We start from the raw sequence: 21,422 nt of genomic DNA on the forward strand, positions 1-21,422 counted from the left end.
GAACAGCATCCACTAATGTCCCACTATATGAAATATTACATTTTGGAACCTAGTACTTGCCTATAACAACCTTACTTCAATGGTCTATACTCCTCTCTTTGAGAAGGATGATAATGTGCTGTGTCCTTTTTCTAGGAATGTGAAGCTACTGGCCCATCAGTAGGATATGCTCTCTGAATTATTATTTTTTCCATTTGTGACATAATGGGTTATGCTGACCAGGTTAAGGGGTGGTTATGCAACCATGTCTGACTCTTTGAAAGGTTGACTGACCCAGAAGGGAATCAATCCCATGCCATTGGCTCCATTAGCCTGCCAAGCTGACAAACCATTTGGGGTTTTACCTACAGTATTTACATGACCTGTGCATGGCTATATCTGAAATGTTCACCTGAGTGCTTTGAGAGATTGCAACAGGGTATGATTTGGGAATGATATGTCTATGGGGCCATAGGTGTAGGAATGTGCCTTGTTCCACCAGATATGATTGTGAATATATTCAAGAAGTTTAAGAGGTATCCAAAATAAGTTTTCATGTATATACATTTGGGTGAAAATAATCTTGCCAGTATGGCATGACTTTTTTAGCATCTGAGTTCATAGATGGCCTAGAATGTTATAAGCCTTTTGCCTGTGCATGTGTATTATGAAGACAGGAGCCATGTATTTGCAGATAGTTCGAGGATCCAAAGTTTACCCTTTGAGGAACTGGGAAGTTGGGTGAATTGGGTGACTCCTAAGGGCCCAAAGCAAGCATATAAAATATGTGTGTACATGAGGAGGGCTCTGCCCCCCTCTTTGGAAATCTGTTGGTCTCTGTGGGGATTTAAGAGCCGGGGGGAACTGAACCTGTCCATTTTTCTTTCCCAGAAGAGACAGAAGGAGGAGACACCACATGTCGATGTGGGAGCCACGCAGCAGCCACCTGTATGTGTGTACATGTTTGTGTGTTGTGAGTGGTTGTGTGTGGTCACGGGAATGATGTCATCTTTGTCCTTGCTATGGACAAAATAGTACAGTGGGTGTGTGCACAGTGGAAATGTACTCTGTGAACAGGTGTTTATGTATGCATTACTGCATACCTTTCTGTGTGGGTGTCTGTGTGCATTTAAGGTATATAGGTTCATGTGTTGTTCTCCATTCCTTTTGGCTTATGAGTGAGCATATGTTGGTACATACGTGTACGTGGGTCTGCCCCCCCCCCCCTTAGGATATGCATTTGTGTGTGCTACATATGTAGGTGTGAGTACAGATGTGTGTGAGTGTGTTTGATCATCATGGTTTGTGTGAGTGGGCCCATATGCTGTTTCTGTGCATGTGGGTCCGGGTGGACGTGGCCATGTGTGAGCCTATTCTCATGTGCACTTCTGTGTGTGTTCATGTACGTGGGCTCTTTTGACCATGTAAGTGCCTTTTGAAGCCCCATGTTTAAATGCCCAGTTGCAGTTCATTTAACAGCAGTAGGCATTGGTATAAGCACCCAAAGGCCTAGGTGACTCTCCTTTGGTGTTGGGTGGCACTGCTGGCCAGTTCTGCTCATCTTGGCAGAGAAGGATGCATGCTATATCTCTACATGATGATATGATAGCCCACTGCACTCCATCTCTGACTCCTTTACTTGTGTCTAACATCGTACTTTTCACTCTTTATTGCCCAATGGCACATCACACCTGGTGGCGTTAATAATTGTGAAGCAGCGCCCCAGTTAATGGCCAGGGTGGAAGGGAAGGAGCGATGGTATTGGCCAGAACTGGGGATTGGATTGGGGTGTGGCTGACATACGTGAGGAAGAGAGGTAACATATTCAAGTAGAGGAGAGGAAAGAGAGAAGGGGGATGACAATAACAGAAGGCAAGGTAGATGATAGATGGCAGACGGGAACCAGAGCAATACGGAGCTCAGCCCTGGAGCTGGTGGCTCCTCTACCACCCACCGTAGCTTCCCAGCCTCCCTCCTTTGTGACTGCAAAGTAGACATCATGCTAAAAAATATCCCTGGTGCATGGGTTTGGAAGCATTCCACATTCATTCACATGCACATGCAGTTTTTTTACCGCTCCATGGGCTTACGTCTTAATGTGCTTCGCGTTTACAGGTCCTGGGCTCTCTCACATTTGTCCGTCACCATGCTCCTCACCCTGTACATGCCCTTTGAGGGCTGCCTCAGGGCCCCATGCTTGCTGTCTGTCCCAGCTTATGTCCTTTAAGCTCTAATCCGTCCCTTTGACTTGTTCCCCTTCATCAGGAGGGAGAGGAGGAGACGTCATCACATGTCTGTATGGGAGCAGCGCACCAGTCAGCTGAGGAGACACATGCAGATGTCCAGCCAGGAAGGCATCAACAAGGATGAAGCCCCTCCCATGAATCCCCTCAACCCTCTCAACCCCCTTAGCCCTCTCAATCCCCTCAATGCACATCCTAGTCTCTATAGGAGGCCCAAACCTTTAGAGGGTCTGGGACTGGAGAAGTTTGAGGAGGAGCATGGAAACCGTGGGGACTTTCACAAGGGGGAAGGGATGCAACATTCAGAAGACCAGAAGAGTCCTGTGTCCAGGCCCAAGAGGGAACAGCCATGGCTCTCCAAGCCATGCCATGGAAACTGTGACCCAGCAGAGCAAGAATCAGGAGTTGGAGAAGCAGTGGTGAGCTTTGAGGAGCGGGCCCGACACCGGCAGAGTCAGCGCCGTAGCCGACACCGCCGAGTCCGGACTGAGATGAAGGAACAGGCCATGAGTGCTGAAAGCAGGTCTGGGAGCCAGGACAGAGGCCTGGAAGAAGGAACAACAGCTGAGGGAGAGAAGAACAGGGACTCTAAGGGGAGTCAGGAGGGGAAGGAGGTTTCTTTTCATGAAGAAGAGAGAAGCAAAGAGTTAAAGAGGTAAGATGAAATGATGCTCCGAATGGGGGTGGCATTGACTGAACAAGATGACCTTATTTTAATCTTTGCTCTGTTCCTGACTTAAAATGTGACATTGGCCAGTCATTTTACTCGTCTGTGATTCAAATGCCCCACTCACAAAATGAGGATAAAATACCTTTCTCCTTCCTTCCTCACTAAGTTGTTATGGCAATAAAATGAGATAATAGAAGGGAAAGCATTTTGAAAATAACTGTCATACTTTCTTAGTCCTGTTTCCCAATGCTTGCTTTTCCTCATACTATGAATGTAAAAAGACATAAATATCTGCCTCTAGCATACATACTCCAAGTTTATCCCACACCCAGGAACAATCAACCAATGAATCAATCAGTAAGTTTGTTTAGATGTTCTAGATGCTGGAGATTCAAGGACAAAAAAACCACAACACAACTCAAAACAAAAAATCCAGGTCTTCAAGGGCCTTATATTGTATTGGGGGAAACAACATGTACACACATAAATAACTCTAATATATACAAAATCAAGTGATCTAAAGTACCCCATAATAGCTGATGAGCTCACTGAGGATATAGAAAGATAAGAGAAGATGGCTCAAGACTGAGCCTTGTGGGTTGAGACAGGGATGAAAAGCAAAGGAAACTGAGAAGGAATAGCTTGAGGGTAAAAGGAGTAGCCAGTGTTAACTGCAGAGAGATCAAGAGGGATGAGAACTGAGAAAAAAGTTTTATTTAGCAATTAAAAGAATGCCAGTAATTTTGGAGAGAATAATTTCACTTGACTGACAAGGTCATAAACAAGATTGCAAGGGCATGAGAAGTGATCAGGAAAGAAGTGGAGGCAGATTTTTCTACTAGTGTGACTATAAAAGGGAGGAGAGATACAGGATGGGTGAGAGCTTTAGGATATATTAGGGTCAAGTTAGGGTTTTTCTTTAAGGATGCGGGGGACATGGCAATGTTTAAAGGCATCATGTAAGGAACCAGTAGATAAAGAAAGATTGAAGATGATAGTAGAAGATGTAGTCTTCTGTAGGGCAGTCTGCTGGAGGACATGGGAAAGAATGAGATTAGACAAATGTAGAGAGATTGGCCTTATTGATGAGAAGTGTTACCTCTTTATCAGGAACTGGAGTAAGACAGGAGAGGATGGGAGATGATGTGAAGTAGTTCTGAGATGCCAAGTAAGGGAGAAGAGGGAGATTATGGCAAATATCTTCTATTTTCTCAGTAAAGTGTTAGGTGAGGTCATCTGCTGAGAAAGGAAAGGGAGGTGTGGGAGGCTGGAGGAGAGAAGGGAATTGTTTGAACATCCTCTGTGGGTAGTGTGATAGTCATTTAGGGAATAGTAGAAAGATTGCCACGAAGAAATGCAGGTCAGTTGAGGTTAGATAACCCGGATTTGTAGTGGACCCTGCCTACAAGGTTGTATAACTTCTTCTGTGTTATGCCAAAACACCTGCATATGAGGAAGGTGGTGGTGGGAGTGACTCCTGTTTGGAGTTTGTCAAGATGTGAGTGACAGGGACAGTGGGGAAAGAAATGCAAGAGTAGAGGACAATATAAAGCTGAAATGGTTAACTATAGAGTCAAGATTTGGAAGGAAAGAAAGTGAACCCAGAGCAAGGGTGATAGCCCAGAAGAACACTGAAGTTAGCGAAATCAGAGGTCACTGTGAGGGAACAAGATAAGTTTAGAAAGAGTGGTACTGGGAGTGATGCAATGATAGAAGATTATGGTGAGAGAGAGGAATGTCAGGGTTCTTTCTGGTAGAATTGGAACACTTCCCTGGTGTGATAATAAGATCAAGGGTGTGATCATTTCTGGGTGTGTGGTTGAGATAAAGTGAAGGAGAAGGTAAAGAGATGTCGAGTTTGATTAACTGAGAAGTCAAAGTGTTTGAGGGAACAAGAGTATGTATACTGAAGTCCCCTTCTACAATGGTAGGCGTTAGGTTAGAAAAGAAGTCTGTGAGCTGAGTATGCAATTCCCTGATTCCTCAATGAAATCAAATGAAAAAAGACTTGTGGAGACAAAAGACTTAAAATGCTACATTTCACTTAGAGTCCATATCCTACCTTTGGACTTGAAGTCAGGAAGACCTGAGTTCAAATCTTACTTCATATACTTAGTAGCTACATGACCCCAGGCAAGTCATCTAACAGCTATCTGCCTCAGTTTCTTCATCCATAAAATAGAGAAAGTAATAGCCCCTACCTCTCAGGGTTGTTATGAGGATAAAATGAGATAATATTTGTAAAGCACTTTACAAACCTGAAAATGTTATACAAAATAATGTTATTATTATAATTGTAATCATTTTACAGTGGGGATGTTCAAGGTACAAAAGTAAAATGCTATCAGAGCCAAGCAGAGAACCCTAATTCAGAATTCTTACTTCAAATTCCATGCTGCCTTTGTGGGCATGGACTTGTAATATCAGTACCACTTTTGTTGTTGTTGTGGAGGGGGAATTTAAAATATATTTTAGTGTTATCTTTATCAATCCCACTTATATGCACATTGTATGTATTTTCAGATTTTTTTCCTCATGAATATTATTCTCATTTTTCAGATGAGGAAAATTAGATCCAAAATCACATGGCTAGTAAGGGTAGGTGGTGTAGGAACTTAGCACAGGATTTTTTGCTCCAAATGCAGTACTCAAATGTCCTGTGGTATCCCCAGAGCAGAGGTGGGGAGCCCATTGCTAAGTGGTAGAGAGGACAGAACTAAGAAATAAACATTCGTCATTACCACGCCCTAACCTCATGACTGACTGAAGTAATCTTTGTGTGGAAAACCAGAGAATGAGGATCACCATCTAGCCAAAAACTTCTAGCTCTTATCTGTCCTTTCAAATGTTGTTTTCTCTCACAATCTATAAATCTCTTCCTTTTTTTCTATCTATATTTGCTTTCTTCTCAAATGCCAGCTTTTTCTACTTCCTCCTCCCTGACTCCAGACTCAAAGTCTCATGAATCCATTGATAAGAGATTTTTTAAAAAAATGTCATGTAATTTTAGAATGAATTAAGATAGATGTAAATAGTCAAATGACTCTGTGATCTCATCATTGTGGATCTTTGTTCTTCCACCTTCCATCTGCGTGACCTTTTACAAGTCATTTAATTTTGTTAAACTCCACTTTCTTCATCTGTTAAATAAGGGGGTTGGACAGATGAAGTCCAAACTGCCTCTAAATCTTTGATTTTGTAGTCCTAAATCCTATCCAGATAGAAATCATTGCCCAGACATGTTTGCCTAACCTCAAAAGAGGAAATGGACTGGTATCATGGTGAAAAAGAGGAATGAAAGGTGGAGAGTCTATATGCTCCATTAGTGTCCTTATCATGTCCAGAGATAACAAGGAAGAGACACAGAATGCCCAGGAAAATGCATACAATGGTCCCACTGGACTCTGCACTGGTCAGACCACACCTAGTGTATTGGGTTCCATTCAGGGAACCACCTTTTAAGAAGGACATTAGCAATCTAGAGTATACCTTGAGGATGGAGATCTGACTATTGAGAGGGATTGGTTAAAGGAACTGAGAATGTCAAAAGAATGGTTGTGATGGGCCACTTCGTGTTAGATGTTAAGTGTTAAAAGTATGGTCTTTTAGAAGAAGGATTAAATTTTATTGGGATTGACCTCAGAAACTAGACCCAGGAGTGGAAGTAACAGAGAATGAGACATAGCATAAGGAAGAATGCCCTAACAACTAAAGCTGAACACAAGTTGAATGGGTTTCCTTGAGGCTAGTGAATGACCTATTGTTGGGTTGGACTAGGTGACCAATGAGGTCCCTGCAAAATTTGCGAGTCTGTGATTCTTCTGCCAATGTCCCCAATCGAGAAATGAACTTCCGTCCCTATTTTAACCACCAAATCACCATACCTGTTCCTCCTTTTCATTTTTGCCCCCCCCCCCCGCTTTTTCTTCTCAGAACAAACAGCCTTATGGTTGCTGGAGGTTGTGGGCTGTCAACACTTGCTGATGAAATAAGGACCCCCCTGGTCCTCTCTCCTCCAGAGCTAGAAGCAGGGAAGGACAGCACCCTGACAGAGCAGGAACAGGAGGAGACCAGTGAAAAAGCTCTTCTGGAAGATGTGCAGCTGGATGTTGGCCGGGGCATCAGTCACAGTGAGCCGGACCTTTCCTCCATAACAGCCAACATGGAGAAGGGCACAGAGAGCACCAGCGTCGCCGTCACCATCCCCGACGTGGGCACCTTGGTGGACTCCACTGTGGTGCACAGTGAGGACATTCTCCTACCCTGTTGGTTCATTTCCTGTTATAGGCCTTTCACTGTGTGATCTGTTTACTCTTTTCTCCTGGTCATCTAAGCCCTGGGGGCGTAGGACAGGGAGTAAGGTACAGCTAGCATTCATCTAGTTCAAACTCCATGCTCAGACTAATGAGAAAACAAAGGCAGAGAGATGAGATAAATTCCCCAAGGTCATAGAGGTAGTCAAAGGCTGAATCAGTCCTCAAACCTAGGTTACCATCAGTTCAAATCTTTTTGTTAGCTATGCCATGTTCACCAAATGTGGTAGAAGGAGCACTGGAATGGAGATTGGGAAATCTGGATGTCCCAATGCCACCAGTAATGTCTTTCTTTGGGCATCTCCTTAAACCTCTTTGTGTCTTAACTTCTTCATCTATAAAATTAAAGGTGGCAATAAAGTGCTTTCTAAGGATCTTTACTTAGAAATTATATAGAGTGTAAAAACTCTATTTCTGTAATTAGATTAAATAGGCATCCCTGGAAACTTCATAGAACCCTGACATAGTCATGCAATCTTATTCACTCTTCCAAATTCCACAGTTTAGGAGATAGATATTCCCATTCAGCCCAGAAAAAGGAAATACAGAAATAAAATAGTCCCACCCAGAGAATCTACACTCTAAATCCCTGTAATTATGAGACAATTTCCAAACTATTTCTTTTATCTTTCCTTATTTACTTCGTCATGTTGTTCTTTTGTACTCCTGAACTTCTTTCATTGCCCTTATTTCTCCTTTACTCTCCTCATCTTTATTCCTTCTCTATCCTATTGTCCTTTCTGTCATTTCAGCTTCTTATGCATGGTGAAGTGGAAGGAGACTTGTATTTGGAATCAGGACATTGAACTAAATTCCATCTTTGATAATTGCTACTTGAATAATCTTGGGCAAGTCACTTCACCTTGAGAGCCTCAGTTCACTCACCTGTAAAAATAGGAGTTTGGACTACATGGCCTCAGTTGGTTTCTTTCTGGTTTAAATGGATGATGCTATGAATCTATAAACTCCTCCAAAGAATTTTTTAAAATTGAAATCTCCCCTTCCTCATGAATGTCATAATCATCTCACTGGATTTTGAATCTAGCATCTTCTGTTTCCATCCAGCTAAAAATTAGAAGAATGTTTGACCTTATCTCCCAGGAGAGAGATTTTAAATACTCATTTTAGATTTTGGAATATGGAATTTAGATTCAGAATTTAAATTTTGGACATTAAATCCTGGAATCTAACTCTAATGCTATCCTGAGTAGATAAGGACAGAGGCAGAAGAGGGGGGAAAGCTGTGGATTGGGACATAAGTGAGACTGTGCTGTTGTAAGACCTTTCTAACAACTCTAGAATCATAGGAATTTACAGTTAGAATGGATCTAAATTATTTTGTGCAAATCTTGGTCCCAAGACATTTTATACCTTGCCCAAGAATACAAATCTAGTTAGTCACAGGTATGGAAATCCAGCCCAGATTGCCTGATTCCTAGTCCAGTGTTGATTCTACTATGTTATAGGGCTTAAAGAAATTAGAACTTAACTCTTAATACCATCGGGGACAGGGGGTTAGGAGTGAGGAGAGATCAGAGCGTATTAGGCCAAATTATTACAAAACCTTTTCGATAACTTCTTGTCACTTAACACCTTATTTGACAGAATCCGATAGCTTCTCATATAGCATTGTCTACAATATAGCTTCAAAGAATCCTGACATGGTCATTCAATCTCTTATTCACTTTTCCAAATCCTCCAGGTTAGCAGGAATATGATATGATATATGATATGATATGATATGATATGATATGATATGATATGATATGATATGATATGATAGTATGGTATGGTACGGCACAGCATGGCACGGAACTGTACTATGCTATACTGTACTATACTATATTATATTATACTATAGTAGCATTGTCTATAATATAACTCTGGGTAATCAGACACCTATCCCATTCTGATAGTGTTAATCTCTTGTTGTCTATTTTGATTAGCAAGCTAATTGTTTCCTACAGTTTTCCATGTGGTACAGAAGGCTATGAATGACAGGTGACAGACTAAGGAGGAGGCAGAGTAAGCTTTTTAGTTTTTGCCTCAGCTTGATTCTTGTTCAGTGGCTTATGGTGTTTCCCTCACCTACCTCTGCCCAAATGCCTAGGAACCTGCCTGATGCTTGATTACTATTTTGGTAAGTAGCATAGTTTGCAAACGACCCTATTTGTTTCTTTTACAGTTAGCAACAAGACAGATGGAGAAGCCAGCCCCTTGAAGGAGGCAGAGATTAAAGAGGATGGAGAAGAAATTGAGAAGAAGCGAAAGAAGGAGAAGAGCTCAAGCACAGGCAAAGCAATGGTGCCCCATAGCTCCATGTTCATCTTCAGCACTACCAACCCGTGAGACACCCTGCTTTGCTTTCCTTCCTTTAGGGTGCTCAGGAACAGCTACATGGGAATAGGGTGGGGAGGGAAAGACACAAGTTTTTCTAGGTTTTTCAAATAGAGTGTGACCCTCTGCAGCCTTCAGAGATAAGAGAAAATGGTGTGTTGTCTATTAGTTGACTTGCAGAATTAAACAATTTATAGACCATAAATCAACTTAAGTAATGCTTAGAAGCAAGAAAGAATGAGAAATGCTTTGAAGGCTGGAAATCAAGAATAAGTGGGGGTCATCATATCTAGGCATTCTGAGTTTACTCTTGCTGGCTTTAGATGTCTAAGAAAGCTCAGACATGCTTACATAGAGTTTGTGTCTTGGCATGCGTACTGTAGCGTCCAATCAATCTGATTGCCTTATTCCACTGGGGCATTAAATCGAAGGTGGTGCCTGGGAAATTAAATTGTGTTCCCTTGTGCTTTATGTTGGCAAAAGTCCAGCCCAATGAAGGAGCCTAGAGTCTGGGGAGCCAAGGGAGGGGGCTAGAGCAAGGTGCCAGCTCATCAGTGATTTGGCTGTCCCACAGGATTCGAAGGGCATGCCACTACATTGTGAATCTACGCTACTTTGAGATGTGCATCCTTTTGGTTATCGCAGCCAGCAGCATCGCCTTGGCTGCTGAGGATCCTGTCCTGACCAACTCAGAGCGGAACAAAGTGGGTGAACCCTTTCCCTGACTTGGGCTTTCATCCTTGATCTTCATTCTTTTTCTCTGTTCTTTCTTCTTTTTCTATCTTCCTCACCCCATACCTCTTTCCAGAATCCCTGGGGGACAGATAAGGGGGAAAGACTGCAATTTAAAAGACTGATCAGTGGGAATAAAGTATTGAGAACTGCTTTTATCCATGGCCTTTGTTATACCCATTAATCACAGAATGCCAGGATTTATATCTCCTCATGATCACACTGATATTATTCTCTTTTTGTGATAAGGCTGCCATACAGAGCTTTCAGGTGTTTCAGGAGGAAGCAAGTGACCATCAGTGGGGCAAAACATGAGTCCAGCATAGGAATAGGTCTAAACATCTAGAGATAGAAAAGAATATGTCAGGGATTAGGAATAATATAGATCCCAGGGACTTTAGCTAGACAGGACTGGAAATAATGAAGGTGAGTCATTTCACACCCAAGAAGCTAATGTCTTGGAGAATGAAATGTTCTTTTAAAAAGAAATAGAATTTAATATGCAAATATTTAAGAAAAAGACTATAAAAAAGAGCACTTGTGACCAAATGTTTAAAGAGTTTGTAAAGTTAAAAACTGTCACGAAGAGGAGAAAGGGAAGGAGTATCATTGAATATTTGAAACTGCAGATATATCTACTCTGTGAAGAAAGTAGCTGCTGATTCTCCGGGAATGTTGAAGTAGGCATAAAGTGTCTGTCAAGGTAGATCCCTCCAGGAAGGGTCAAAGTAAGATGAAACAAGTAGTGGTGGTTGGTTAGTCTCTACTGAGAGGTACAGACATTCATTTATGTTGATATGATAACAATAGTAGAAAGATGTGTTGTCTTCTCAGGGGATGTATCCCAGCTATGACAGAAAACTATCTATCCAGCTCTTATCAGACTGGATGGCTACTATCCCCTTTCAGTGATTCATGAGGGCACACAAATTGTGCGAGACGAAGTTGAAAAAGCATTACTTAAATATTACTAAGTGCTGGACGAGAAACTGAAAACTTCGGGAGCAAAGGCAATGCTTCAGTCACTGCTTCTGATAAAAGTCGAGGCTTTCATAAGGCAGATTTTGGAAGTGAAGACCTATTTTAAAAGATGGTGCCTGAGAATAGAATTTGAATATTTTGACCACAGAGTAAAATATAAGAGTGATAGGTTTCTGCTAAGGACAGAATGTATCTAGATAGGGCTGGTAAGAATATATTTGCCTGGATTATATCAGATTTAATCAGAAAGACTTTTCAAAAAAGGAAAGGAGAAAACTTTTACAAATAATACAAGAAGAAAATAGTAGTAGGTGTAATTAGAAACTCAGAGTACAGAAAATCCAAGAAAGTAAACAGCAACTAAACCTGGATGTCTATACATAAATACACAAAGTCTGAGTATCAAGCAAGATGACTTATATAGATTCTAATGTAAGGGGGCAGGTTGAGATGAGATCTATGACTAGACTATGGCTATGGAAAGACATAATTTATTTAAAAGGGAACAGAGAATGGAACTCAATAACCTGGTGTTTCATAAACCAGAAAATATAAATTGCTTGGGAAAGAATTCCCTAGTTGACAAAAACTGCTGGGAAAACTGGGAAGCATTCTGACAAAAATTAGGCGAAGACCAACGTTTTATATTATGATCACATTTCAAAATGGACATGTGACCTGAATATTAAAGACCATACATTTTAAAAAATTAAAAGAGAAACAGTTCATATTCCTTTCATAACTATGGGTAGATATATTCTTACCCAAACAAGATATTAAGAGAGTTACCAAAGATAAAATACTTTTGATTACATAAAACTGAAAAGCTCTGCACAAACAAAATGAATGCCTCTAGGTTAAGAAGAGAAGAGTTTGAATGGAATTGTAAACTATTAATAACCATATAAAAGGATGTTCTAAATCATTGACACTAAGAGAAATGACGATCAAAACATTTTTTCATATTATACCCACAAAATTGACATTGTACAAAATTATACACAGAAAATTGACAATGATGACAAAAGATGGTAATAGTCAATGTTGGAAGCATTGGGCAAAGATAGGCTCACTAGTACATTGTTGGTTGAACTGTGAATCAGTACAACCATTTTGGAAAGCCTTTTGCAGTTATGCAAATAAAGTGGCTAAAATGTCCATACCCTTTGATTCAGAGATTCCTCTATTAGGCATATACCCTAAAGAGGTCATTGATAAGGAGAAAGCCCCTATATACACCAAAATATTTATAGTAGCATTTTTTCTTGCCTTAACGATAATATCATCCTTCAAAAAGTTGAAGTATTTAAGGGAAATTTCTGAATCTGATTTTTATCAACATCTAGGAACTAGTTGCTTGGGATACATAATGTAACCCTTGGAAAAAATTGACCACTGAAATTGAGAAAATCTGACAGGGAAGGAAAGGAAACCTGGACATAGTATCATATACATCCTAACTATTGGAAGAACAGACTTTGAAGCCTTAAGAGAAATAAAAGATAGCCATTCTGTGCTGAATGATAGATCAAAAGGGGATGGGGAAATTCTTAAAGATGACATTCTGAAGATACAAAATTAAACAATTCCAGTGAGGAGGAAAAGGGCAAGTTGTCTAAAAAGACTGATGTTGATATATAGATAACTCGTAGACAAAACTTGGCTTTGGAAAAGATGTGTACAAAAGATGGACAGATAATAGAGGCAATCTGCTTCATGATGATGTGATATGTAACAAGTGTCAGGAGTGTTGCAATGAAAGCCACAAACAACAAAGAGGAAAGGTTTTCTTGAATTATGCATCATCTAGCTTTCTTCAATAAGTTCAGGTCACTTAGCCCAAAGGAACAACATGACAGGGTACTAAAAGAATGATTAGGTATGACTGAAGAATCAATGACATTAACCTGTCACCAGATTGCCAAAAAATTTATAATAGAAAAAAAAGTAGGATAAATGTAGGGGAAAAGTCAAGAATTCCTCTTCCAGAATCTATTATTAAGGAAATTTTAGGTTCAAAAACTCAGTTTCAGAAATACAAAGTGGGAGAGTTATAGATCAATAACAGTTCATCTAAAAAAGACATGGGAATTTTAGTAGGCTCAATCCCAACATAAATCAACCGTGTGATATGGAAGCCAAAATAGGAAAGACAATCAATGTTAGGCTGCATTAAAAGAAGCATCATGTCCAGGATTAGGGAGGGTATAACTCTAATGTGCTCTACCCTAGTCAGACCACATTCATTTCTGGCTACTTCCACACTTCCAGAGGAGGGCAATGGGCATAGTAAGGCGTCTCAAGGTCATGAAAGATGAAGGTCAGCTGAAAGAACTAGAAATGTTTTATCTTGAAGAAGAGAAGACAGGGAGAAGTGTGATACATGGTAGTTGTTTTCAAGTATTTGAAGGGTTATGGTATTTGAAGTATACAAAGGGCTTTATAAGAAATTTCTATTTATGTGAAGTTTATGACACCTATAAGTACTTAAAGGGGGATTAGACTTGTTCTACTTGGCCTAAGAGGGCAGAAGTAGGAACAAATGTTTAAGCTTTAAGGAGGCAATTTAAGCTTGATGAAAAGGAAACATTTTAACAATTAGAGCTATCTATAAATAGAAGAGACTGACTTGGGAGGTATAATAAATTTTCTCTCCTTGGAGGTCTTCAAAGCAAATGTTGATGATCACTTCTCAGGTATGTTGTAGGGAACATTCCTGAAAAGTTATGCATTGGATTAAATGGTTTCTGAAGTTACTTCCAGCTCTGAATTTCTAGATAAAGAGAGGGAATAATAACAGCCAAAGACAAGACTTAGTCATGAAAACCTAAGCCATTTTATTTTGATCTCTCTCTGTAAAATAGTAGTCTTAAACCATTGTTCCATAGTACAAGTGTTTGTAGGTGTGTGGGGATATATGTGGGAACGTGTAAGTAGATATAGGTAAGCCTTTTTATGCTGGTGATCAAAACTCATCTCTGCTCCTAATTTTGTTTCTGGTTTGTTTTCCAGGTCCTGAGGTATTTTGACTATGTTTTCACTGGTGTGTTCACTTTTGAGATGGTCATAAAGGTGAGAATCGTGAAAGAAAGAGGAAACTTCCTAGTGGTTGGGTACTGGTGGGTGAGTAAAGGTGGTAAAGAGGGTGTGTCAAGTTCTGGGCTTGAGCCTAAGCCCCATATTTGGTCTTCTAATTCTGAACTTGCCTGGCCATTGAAGGAACTGACATAATGACCCTTATAATCACTTCACTAGCATCAGTCTGGTCATTTGATATATAAGAAACTGTGTGAAATTCCAGAGAACCTTTTTAACATAGGAGCAGACTTATTTTGCTCATTTATCTTTGCCATGAAGATAGAAGAAAGGGATGGGGGGAGCCACTTAAGAGGAAATGAAGGGCAATAAAAATGTATTTTCTTATAAGTAATTAAAAATGGTAGAGATATACACCTATGTGAGATGATGTAGGTACAGCGTTCATAGTCAAGAAGAAAACATAGGAGTGAGTACCCTTTATTTTTCCCCTTGGCAGTGTCTGTGCCATATGCCAAGTTATCTTTGACCCAAGTACAAACTCCCTCTCTCAGGAAAAGGTAGAAAAATGAATCTCTGAAAAAAAATTATAGGAGTTATTTGGAGGGTTTTCAATAGTTATATCATAACCAGGACTCAGTCTGCCTACAGTAGCTCATACTTTACCTGTATTTCAGGTAGAGCCAAATCCGAAAATTGCAAGACATGCAACCTCTTTTGGCATTGGATCTGTTCATAGAGCTTAAAATGATACACCCTCTTTTCTAGGTTCCTGTTGCCAGAAAGGAGCCTTAGCAATCTAGTCCAAAGAAGACTAGCAAAATGGGCAAAACCTACTCTACTCAAAACTTTATGCAACCGAAGCTATTAATGTATCAATCAACAAACATTTAAGTACCTACTATGTGCCAGGCAATGTGCTAGTCACTGGGAGTTTTATTGCCACATATATTTCTTTACCCCCAACTTGTTCCCCAGTTACTTAATATCCAGGTTGTTGCCTATCTGGGTTTTTCCAAGTCGAGGAATCAGTAACTCTCAGGACATTAACAAATGGAGGAACAAGGTAAGTTTTCTTGTCAGTAAAGGATTCTGGTTATGTTCCCTCTCTAGGCTAACCTGAGCCTAAGGTTATCATCCCTCCCCATACGGTTATTTGAAGGAATGCCTTTTTCCTTGTCTTTAGCATACTCACAAACCTCCCGCTGGCCACTGAAATAAGGACAGTGGAGACCCTGGGGGTATCAAGGACATGACTTAATAGTCCAGGACTCAGAACAAGTATCACCCTTCTCCCTGTTCATTTCAGGACCATTGAATTTATTCAATGAATTTCACAATTTTCCTTTGCAGATGATAGACCAGGGCCTGATCCTGCAGGATGGATCTTACTTCCGAGACCTGTGGAATATCCTAGACTTTGTGGTGGTAGTTGGGGCACTGGTGGCCTTTGCTTTGGCGTAAGTGGCTTTCTCCTTTTTTGGTCTGTTCCCTGTCTTCCTTCCCTCAGGGGAGGTGGAATCAGAAGAAGAATCTTTTGGTCTTAACCCAAAAAGGGCTCTGTTCACAAAATGGTTCTTATTATGTGACCTGGTTTACTCTGCTCCTAGCTGAGTCTTAGCACAACTTCTAGCGGACTTGAAAACCTTTCATGGCCTTTTTAAACCCTGTGATTCTTAGAAATGAAAGAAGTTGTAAGAAGAATTTGGAGGGGAAATAAATGACCCATGGAGAGACAAATTTAGGATAGATATAAGGAAAGTGGAGCTATCCAGAAGCAGAATGGACTGTATTGGGAGCTAATTGGTTTACCTTTACTAAAGAAGGCATTCAGTTAAAAACTAAATGAATATTTGAGTGTCCTGTTTATTTGTTTTTGTTTTTTTTTATCTTGAAAGGAAGAGCTCCTACAACTTACCTTGTCAATTAAATTAGGAAAGTGGAGTAGGACTACAAAGAGACTGAAGAATATTCATTAAAGTCCTGAAGTATTTTTTTTCTCCAAATGCTGTTCAGTTTTAGTAATGAATGATTTCTTTAACCCATTAATACTGAGTTCTAACACTGAACTCTCATCCTTAATTGAAACTAATTGGGAGTGAGGGTATTTTAGGGTGGATTTGGAGTCAGAAGACCTGTAATCAAATCCAGGCTTTGACCCTCACTACATCTGGGAATTTGGGCAAGTTTCTTGACCTTTCTAGCCTTCAATATCTTCACCTCTAAAATAAGCATTGGATTGGATGACCTCTAAAGTCCCTTCCAGTTACCAGTCTAGGATCCTGTGGTCCACTGGGCTATAACTGGGAGCTAGGGGTATTAGTGCCTCCTCCATAACTCTATGTCCAGAGATGACCATAAAGTAGAAAGGGTAGATGACATTTAGAATCACTCTTTTGGCTATAGTCTGTTATGGAAGCATGATGTCCAGGACTAAAGAGGTGATAGACCCACAGTACTCTACTCTGATCAAATCATATTTGGAATACCATGTTCATTCATGGGAGTCATATTTTAGGTAGGACACTAACAAGCTAGAATTTATCTAGTAGAGGATTGCAAGGATGCTGGAGACCCTCCACATCCTTCCTTCAAGAAAGGAGGAACATGATAGATAGCTGTCTTCGGGTATTTGAAGGGCTAATGTGGAAGAGGGAAAGAGAAAGATTTTGCCTCAGTAAGAGAAAATGTCTGCAAAATGAGGGGATTGGACTCAAGGTCTCTTTCAGCTCTGAATCTATGATTCTGTGAATGAAGGCTTTGAAATAATTAGAGACATCAAAAAGTGGAATATATTTTTCAGTACCCTGTAAACTCCCTTTCATAGAGAGTTTCAAGCAATGATTAGATGACCACTTGATGGGAACATTACAGGGTGATAGCATATTGCCAGAGTGCAGGTTTGACTAGTAAATTCCTTCTAACTTAGAATCTTTGACAATAGTTCCTTAGATTTTTCCCTTTTCAAGTTTTAGGTGTCAGAAAGATCAATTCTTCTATCCTATTTTGCATCTCTGAGGTTCATGTTTTTGACCTCTTCTGCCCCTGTGTTCAGCCTCAGAAACCTCTATTAATGAAACAGATATTTCTTTCTAATAACCTCACATCCTCCTTAGAGTCAGTCTGTACAGGGTAGTTTAGAACAACACCTCAAATTCAAGTCCAAATCTCAGCTCTGCCACTTTCTCATTGTGTGACCTGAGAGCCTCAGAACCATCATCTGTAAAATGGGGGTAATAATACTTGTGCTACTTACCTGACAGAGTTGATGTAAAGAGAGCACTTTAGAAGCTTAAAATACTGTGGGGAAATATAAACTCTATGGTTGAGCTTTCATTCAAGCTAAGAAATAGCTCTGACCTCAGGACAGCTCCCACATTAGGAAGAATTGATGTTTAACTGTTGAATAATTCATTAGGTTGGAGGTTGCTTTGGCCCATTTCCATAGTTTGGGAGCATGCTGTTTGGGATTCTCCTGGTGGCCAGCTGAGGTGGCAGTTTTAGGTGCTACCCAGACCCTGCCTACCCTGTTATTTGGAGGATGTTTCTCAGAACCAGGAAATGAACCTGTCTCTGTCCATTAGTGTTTACTGACCATGGTTAGTTCCAGACAGCATTTGTGTACCTCCCTTGTGTACCATTTACCAACACCATTCCCCCAACCCAAAGTACACATTACTAAATAACCTACCCACATTTCAGTTCTCAACTCACTCTTTCCCCAAAACACCACCTCATAGTTTACTAGTTGAAGGAAAAAGCCATTTTTATCACTATTTTAGGAGTCTTTAGGCAAAGGGACTCGGGAATAATGTTTCTAAATGGAGTCCCGGATAAGAAGAAAAAATGTAATAGGGATATTATGGTTCCCTGGAAAAAGAACTGGGCCTGAAGTCAGAAGACATGAATTTGAGTTCAGGCCCTGCTGCTTAGGACATGTATGACCAAGTCATTCTACTCTTGGAGACCACAAATTTGATTTGTAAAAGGAAGGTGAATTAGCTGATCCCCCAAATCCCTTCCAGCCCTAGATCCCTCACCCAATCAGTCAATTGATAAATGTTTATTAAGCACTTATCACAAGCCAAGTACAATGCTACAAATTGAGTATATGAAGAAAGGCAAAAATGATCCTTACTCTCAAGTAACTCACAGTAAAATGGAGGTGAGAACATATAAAAAGAAAAAGTCATGTACAAGATGTGTACAGAGTAGTTAGAAGATAGTTTTGGAAGGGAAAGTTCAAGCAGAGAGGGAGCTGAGGAGACTGGGAATGGCTTTCTATAGAAGGTCGACATCTGAGCTTCTTGAAAGAAGTGAGAGATTCTAAGAGACCATGGTGAGGAGGGAGAACGTTTTCAGCATGGGAAGGGCAGTGTAAGGCTAAGGTGGGGAAAGATGACATAGCAGGTGGACGAGGGAAGCTGAATTATAGAATTTCATGGAGGGGAGCAAAGTTTATGATTCCTAGCAAGGTAGGAAGGGGCCAGGTTGTGAAGAGTTTCAAATGCCAGACAATGATGGGATAAATGATAATGAATGATCAAGCATTTATTAAGAGTATATCCTCTACCAGGGGCTGTGCTAAGTGCTAGGGATACAAATGTAAGAAAGCAAGACAGTCTCTGCTCACAGTGTAACTGGGAAAGACAATGTTTAAAGAGGAGCCTGATGAGAATGGGGAGGTTGAGGGTGATGGCCAGGGTGGAGGCAGTGTCGGTTATATTTCATGTTGGAGATAATAAGGAACCATTGGCATTTACCAGAAAGAAAGCAATGAAGTGGATATGGGATGTATGTTTGTATGTGTGACAGGATTTGAGTTGGGCTTTAGGAAAATCACTTTGGCAGCTGTGAGGTGGATGAATTGGAGAGAGGAGAGGCTTGAGGCAGAGAATCACTTAGAAGGCTCTTAGGATAATCCAGGTAAGAGTTGGTGGGGGCCTGAATTAGAGATGTAGCTAAGTGAGTAAAGAGAAGGGTATATAAGGGAAATGTGAAATTTTAAAATGATAAAATTTGACAGCTGATTTTATGTGTAGGGTAAGTGAGAGTGAGTAGCTGGAGATAACAACGAGATCATGAACCTGGGTGTCTGGGAGGATAGAGGGGCTCTAAATAGCAGGTATATCTATATCTTTTATCTCACAAGATATAAATCTAGAATGGACCTTAGAACTCATTGGTCCAGACTCTTCATTTTACAAATGAGGAAACTGAGGTCTGAAGGGGCAAAGTTCCCAAAGTTTTACATTAAGCAGCAGAGCCCTCACTTTAGGCAGTGTCATTCCACACTGCCTGTCCTTGGTAGGGAAGGTCTAAGAATAATGATCTAGAGTGAAGGGAAAATGGGCTCCTAAAATTGAAAAAATGCAACACAGCAGCCAGACCATCTCTCTAAACCTGCTAAAGACAGGCTGAGCTATTAGTGTCAGCTGGAACAGCAGTCAAAATAATTCCATTTTTTCCAATATTTCCATGAGGAAATCATCAGAGCCAAGTGAAATCAGTTGTCACCCCCTTATAAATTTTCCTGCAACATGTAGATAAGTTTTTCCTAAGGAAATTCCACTGAAATTACTATTTTCCTCTAAGTACCTGCACTGTTCTTTATGGTGATCTCTGGCATAGACTTAGAATCCTAACCTGTTAGAGCTGGAAGTGACCTTAGTCAGGCCTCTCATTGTAAATATAAGAGAACCCAGTGAAGGGAATTTACTTGCACAAATTTATCCAGGTAGTTAGTGACAGAACCAGACCTCAGACCTAGGTCTTCTGAATCCAAAGTCCAATACTCTTTTCAGATCTGTCCACTAATCCTCTCTTCTAGCTCCTTTCATCCCCCCCCCCCCCCCACCAAAGAAGCACAGTACCTGCCTGCTGGTACTACTAACCTTTGCCTTTTATGAGATAAGTATTCCCTTAAAACAAGAGTTCTTAACCTAGAGTCCATGCACTTGTTTGTTTGTTGGGATTTTTCTTTTTGGTGTTTATAATAGTTTGATATCTACTTTGACATGATTGTTTTCCTTTGTAATCATATAGATTTTTTGCATTATTATTCTGAAGAAGGGCCATACACTCCACCAGACTGCCAAAGAGGTCTATGACACAGAAGAGGCTAAGAACCTCTGTTTTCGAGATTTAAAAAAAAAATTCCTTCTATTGTAATTCTGAATTAAAGCTTATTGATGTACTTGTAAAGTGAGGCATGGGAATAGGACCTCCTACACCTCTCCATCAAATACACAAATCATTTGCTTATATTATTCACTAGTACATACTCTTCTCTCAGGTTGTGGCTTAGCAAAATAATTTGTTGTTCTTTAAAGGAATAGAGGACACGGAAATTCTATTTAACAAACATAAGAAGGGACAAAAATGAAAAAGCCTATGCTTGCTTTTAAGAGCAATTTTACATGATTACATGGAGTCTGGATGCAGAAAATGAGTCTATATTGACACATACAGTATTCAGTGCTGTGCAAATTATTTAACATTATCATAGTTTGGTCTCTAATGGTTGACCCTTTGGATCTTTTCTACTGTTTGGAAATATACGTAAACTGAGATGTATGAACCTGGAGTGGGTCAAAGGGGGCAGAGGATGGGAGGGTCAGTTTCAGAGGGAGCCCTCTGAATGGCCAGTGTTCATATCCTACTGTCTCTCCTCAGGAGAGCTGATGACAGCCGCCATGTGCTGTGGGTTTGTCATGTGTCTTGTTCTTTCTTTGTGCCCTTTGAAACATGGCGGTGATGGCTTTAGAGTTGGTGGCAGGGGAGGGAATAACAGCCCTGAAGCCTGAAGTCCTGTCTGTTGGTCCTCAGTTCAGGTACAGTGCAGGGGGCCACAGGGACCCACTAGGGGCCGGGGCTCAAGCTCACGTGATGGATTATGAGCTATAATCCATCACTTGCCTTTAGTGTACCATCTTCTGAACATTCTCCCTTCTCTTTCTCTCATTGAGAAATGAATGATATTTGCTCATTCTCTTCCATCCACTCTTTCCCCTTCACTATCAACCAAGACTATCCAGCTCACTTGCTCCTTTCTCTCTTTCATCTGCTCATCGAACTGCTTCATTTTGTGCCTTCTCTCTTTCTCCATTGATGATACCCAAGTTAACTCTC

The 21,422-nt window shown here is 40.5% G+C and overlaps 1 protein-coding gene across 1 annotated transcript in view; it reads left to right on the forward strand.

Moving 5' to 3' along the window:
* CACNA1E (calcium voltage-gated channel subunit alpha1 E) overlaps window positions 1-21,422 on the forward strand; it is a 413,658-nt gene that overhangs the window by 310,388 nt on the left and 81,848 nt on the right. Inside the window, exons 19-25 of the mRNA XM_069074371.1 lie at window positions 871-927; window positions 2,245-2,877; window positions 6,826-7,136; window positions 9,391-9,550; window positions 10,117-10,246; window positions 14,268-14,327; window positions 15,645-15,751. Of these exons, the coding sequence (XP_068930472.1) occupies window positions 871-927; window positions 2,245-2,877; window positions 6,826-7,136; window positions 9,391-9,550; window positions 10,117-10,246; window positions 14,268-14,327; window positions 15,645-15,751 (1,458 nt within the window). The remainder of the gene's footprint in view (window positions 1-870; window positions 928-2,244; window positions 2,878-6,825; window positions 7,137-9,390; window positions 9,551-10,116; window positions 10,247-14,267; window positions 14,328-15,644; window positions 15,752-21,422) is intronic.

Source organism: Petaurus breviceps, unplaced genomic scaffold (assembly GCF_028583685.1).
Source record: "Petaurus breviceps papuanus isolate PSGF00001 unplaced genomic scaffold, PetGlider_PUasm1.0 90895, whole genome shotgun sequence".
Lineage (NCBI taxonomy): Eukaryota > Metazoa > Chordata > Mammalia > Diprotodontia > Petauridae > Petaurus > Petaurus breviceps.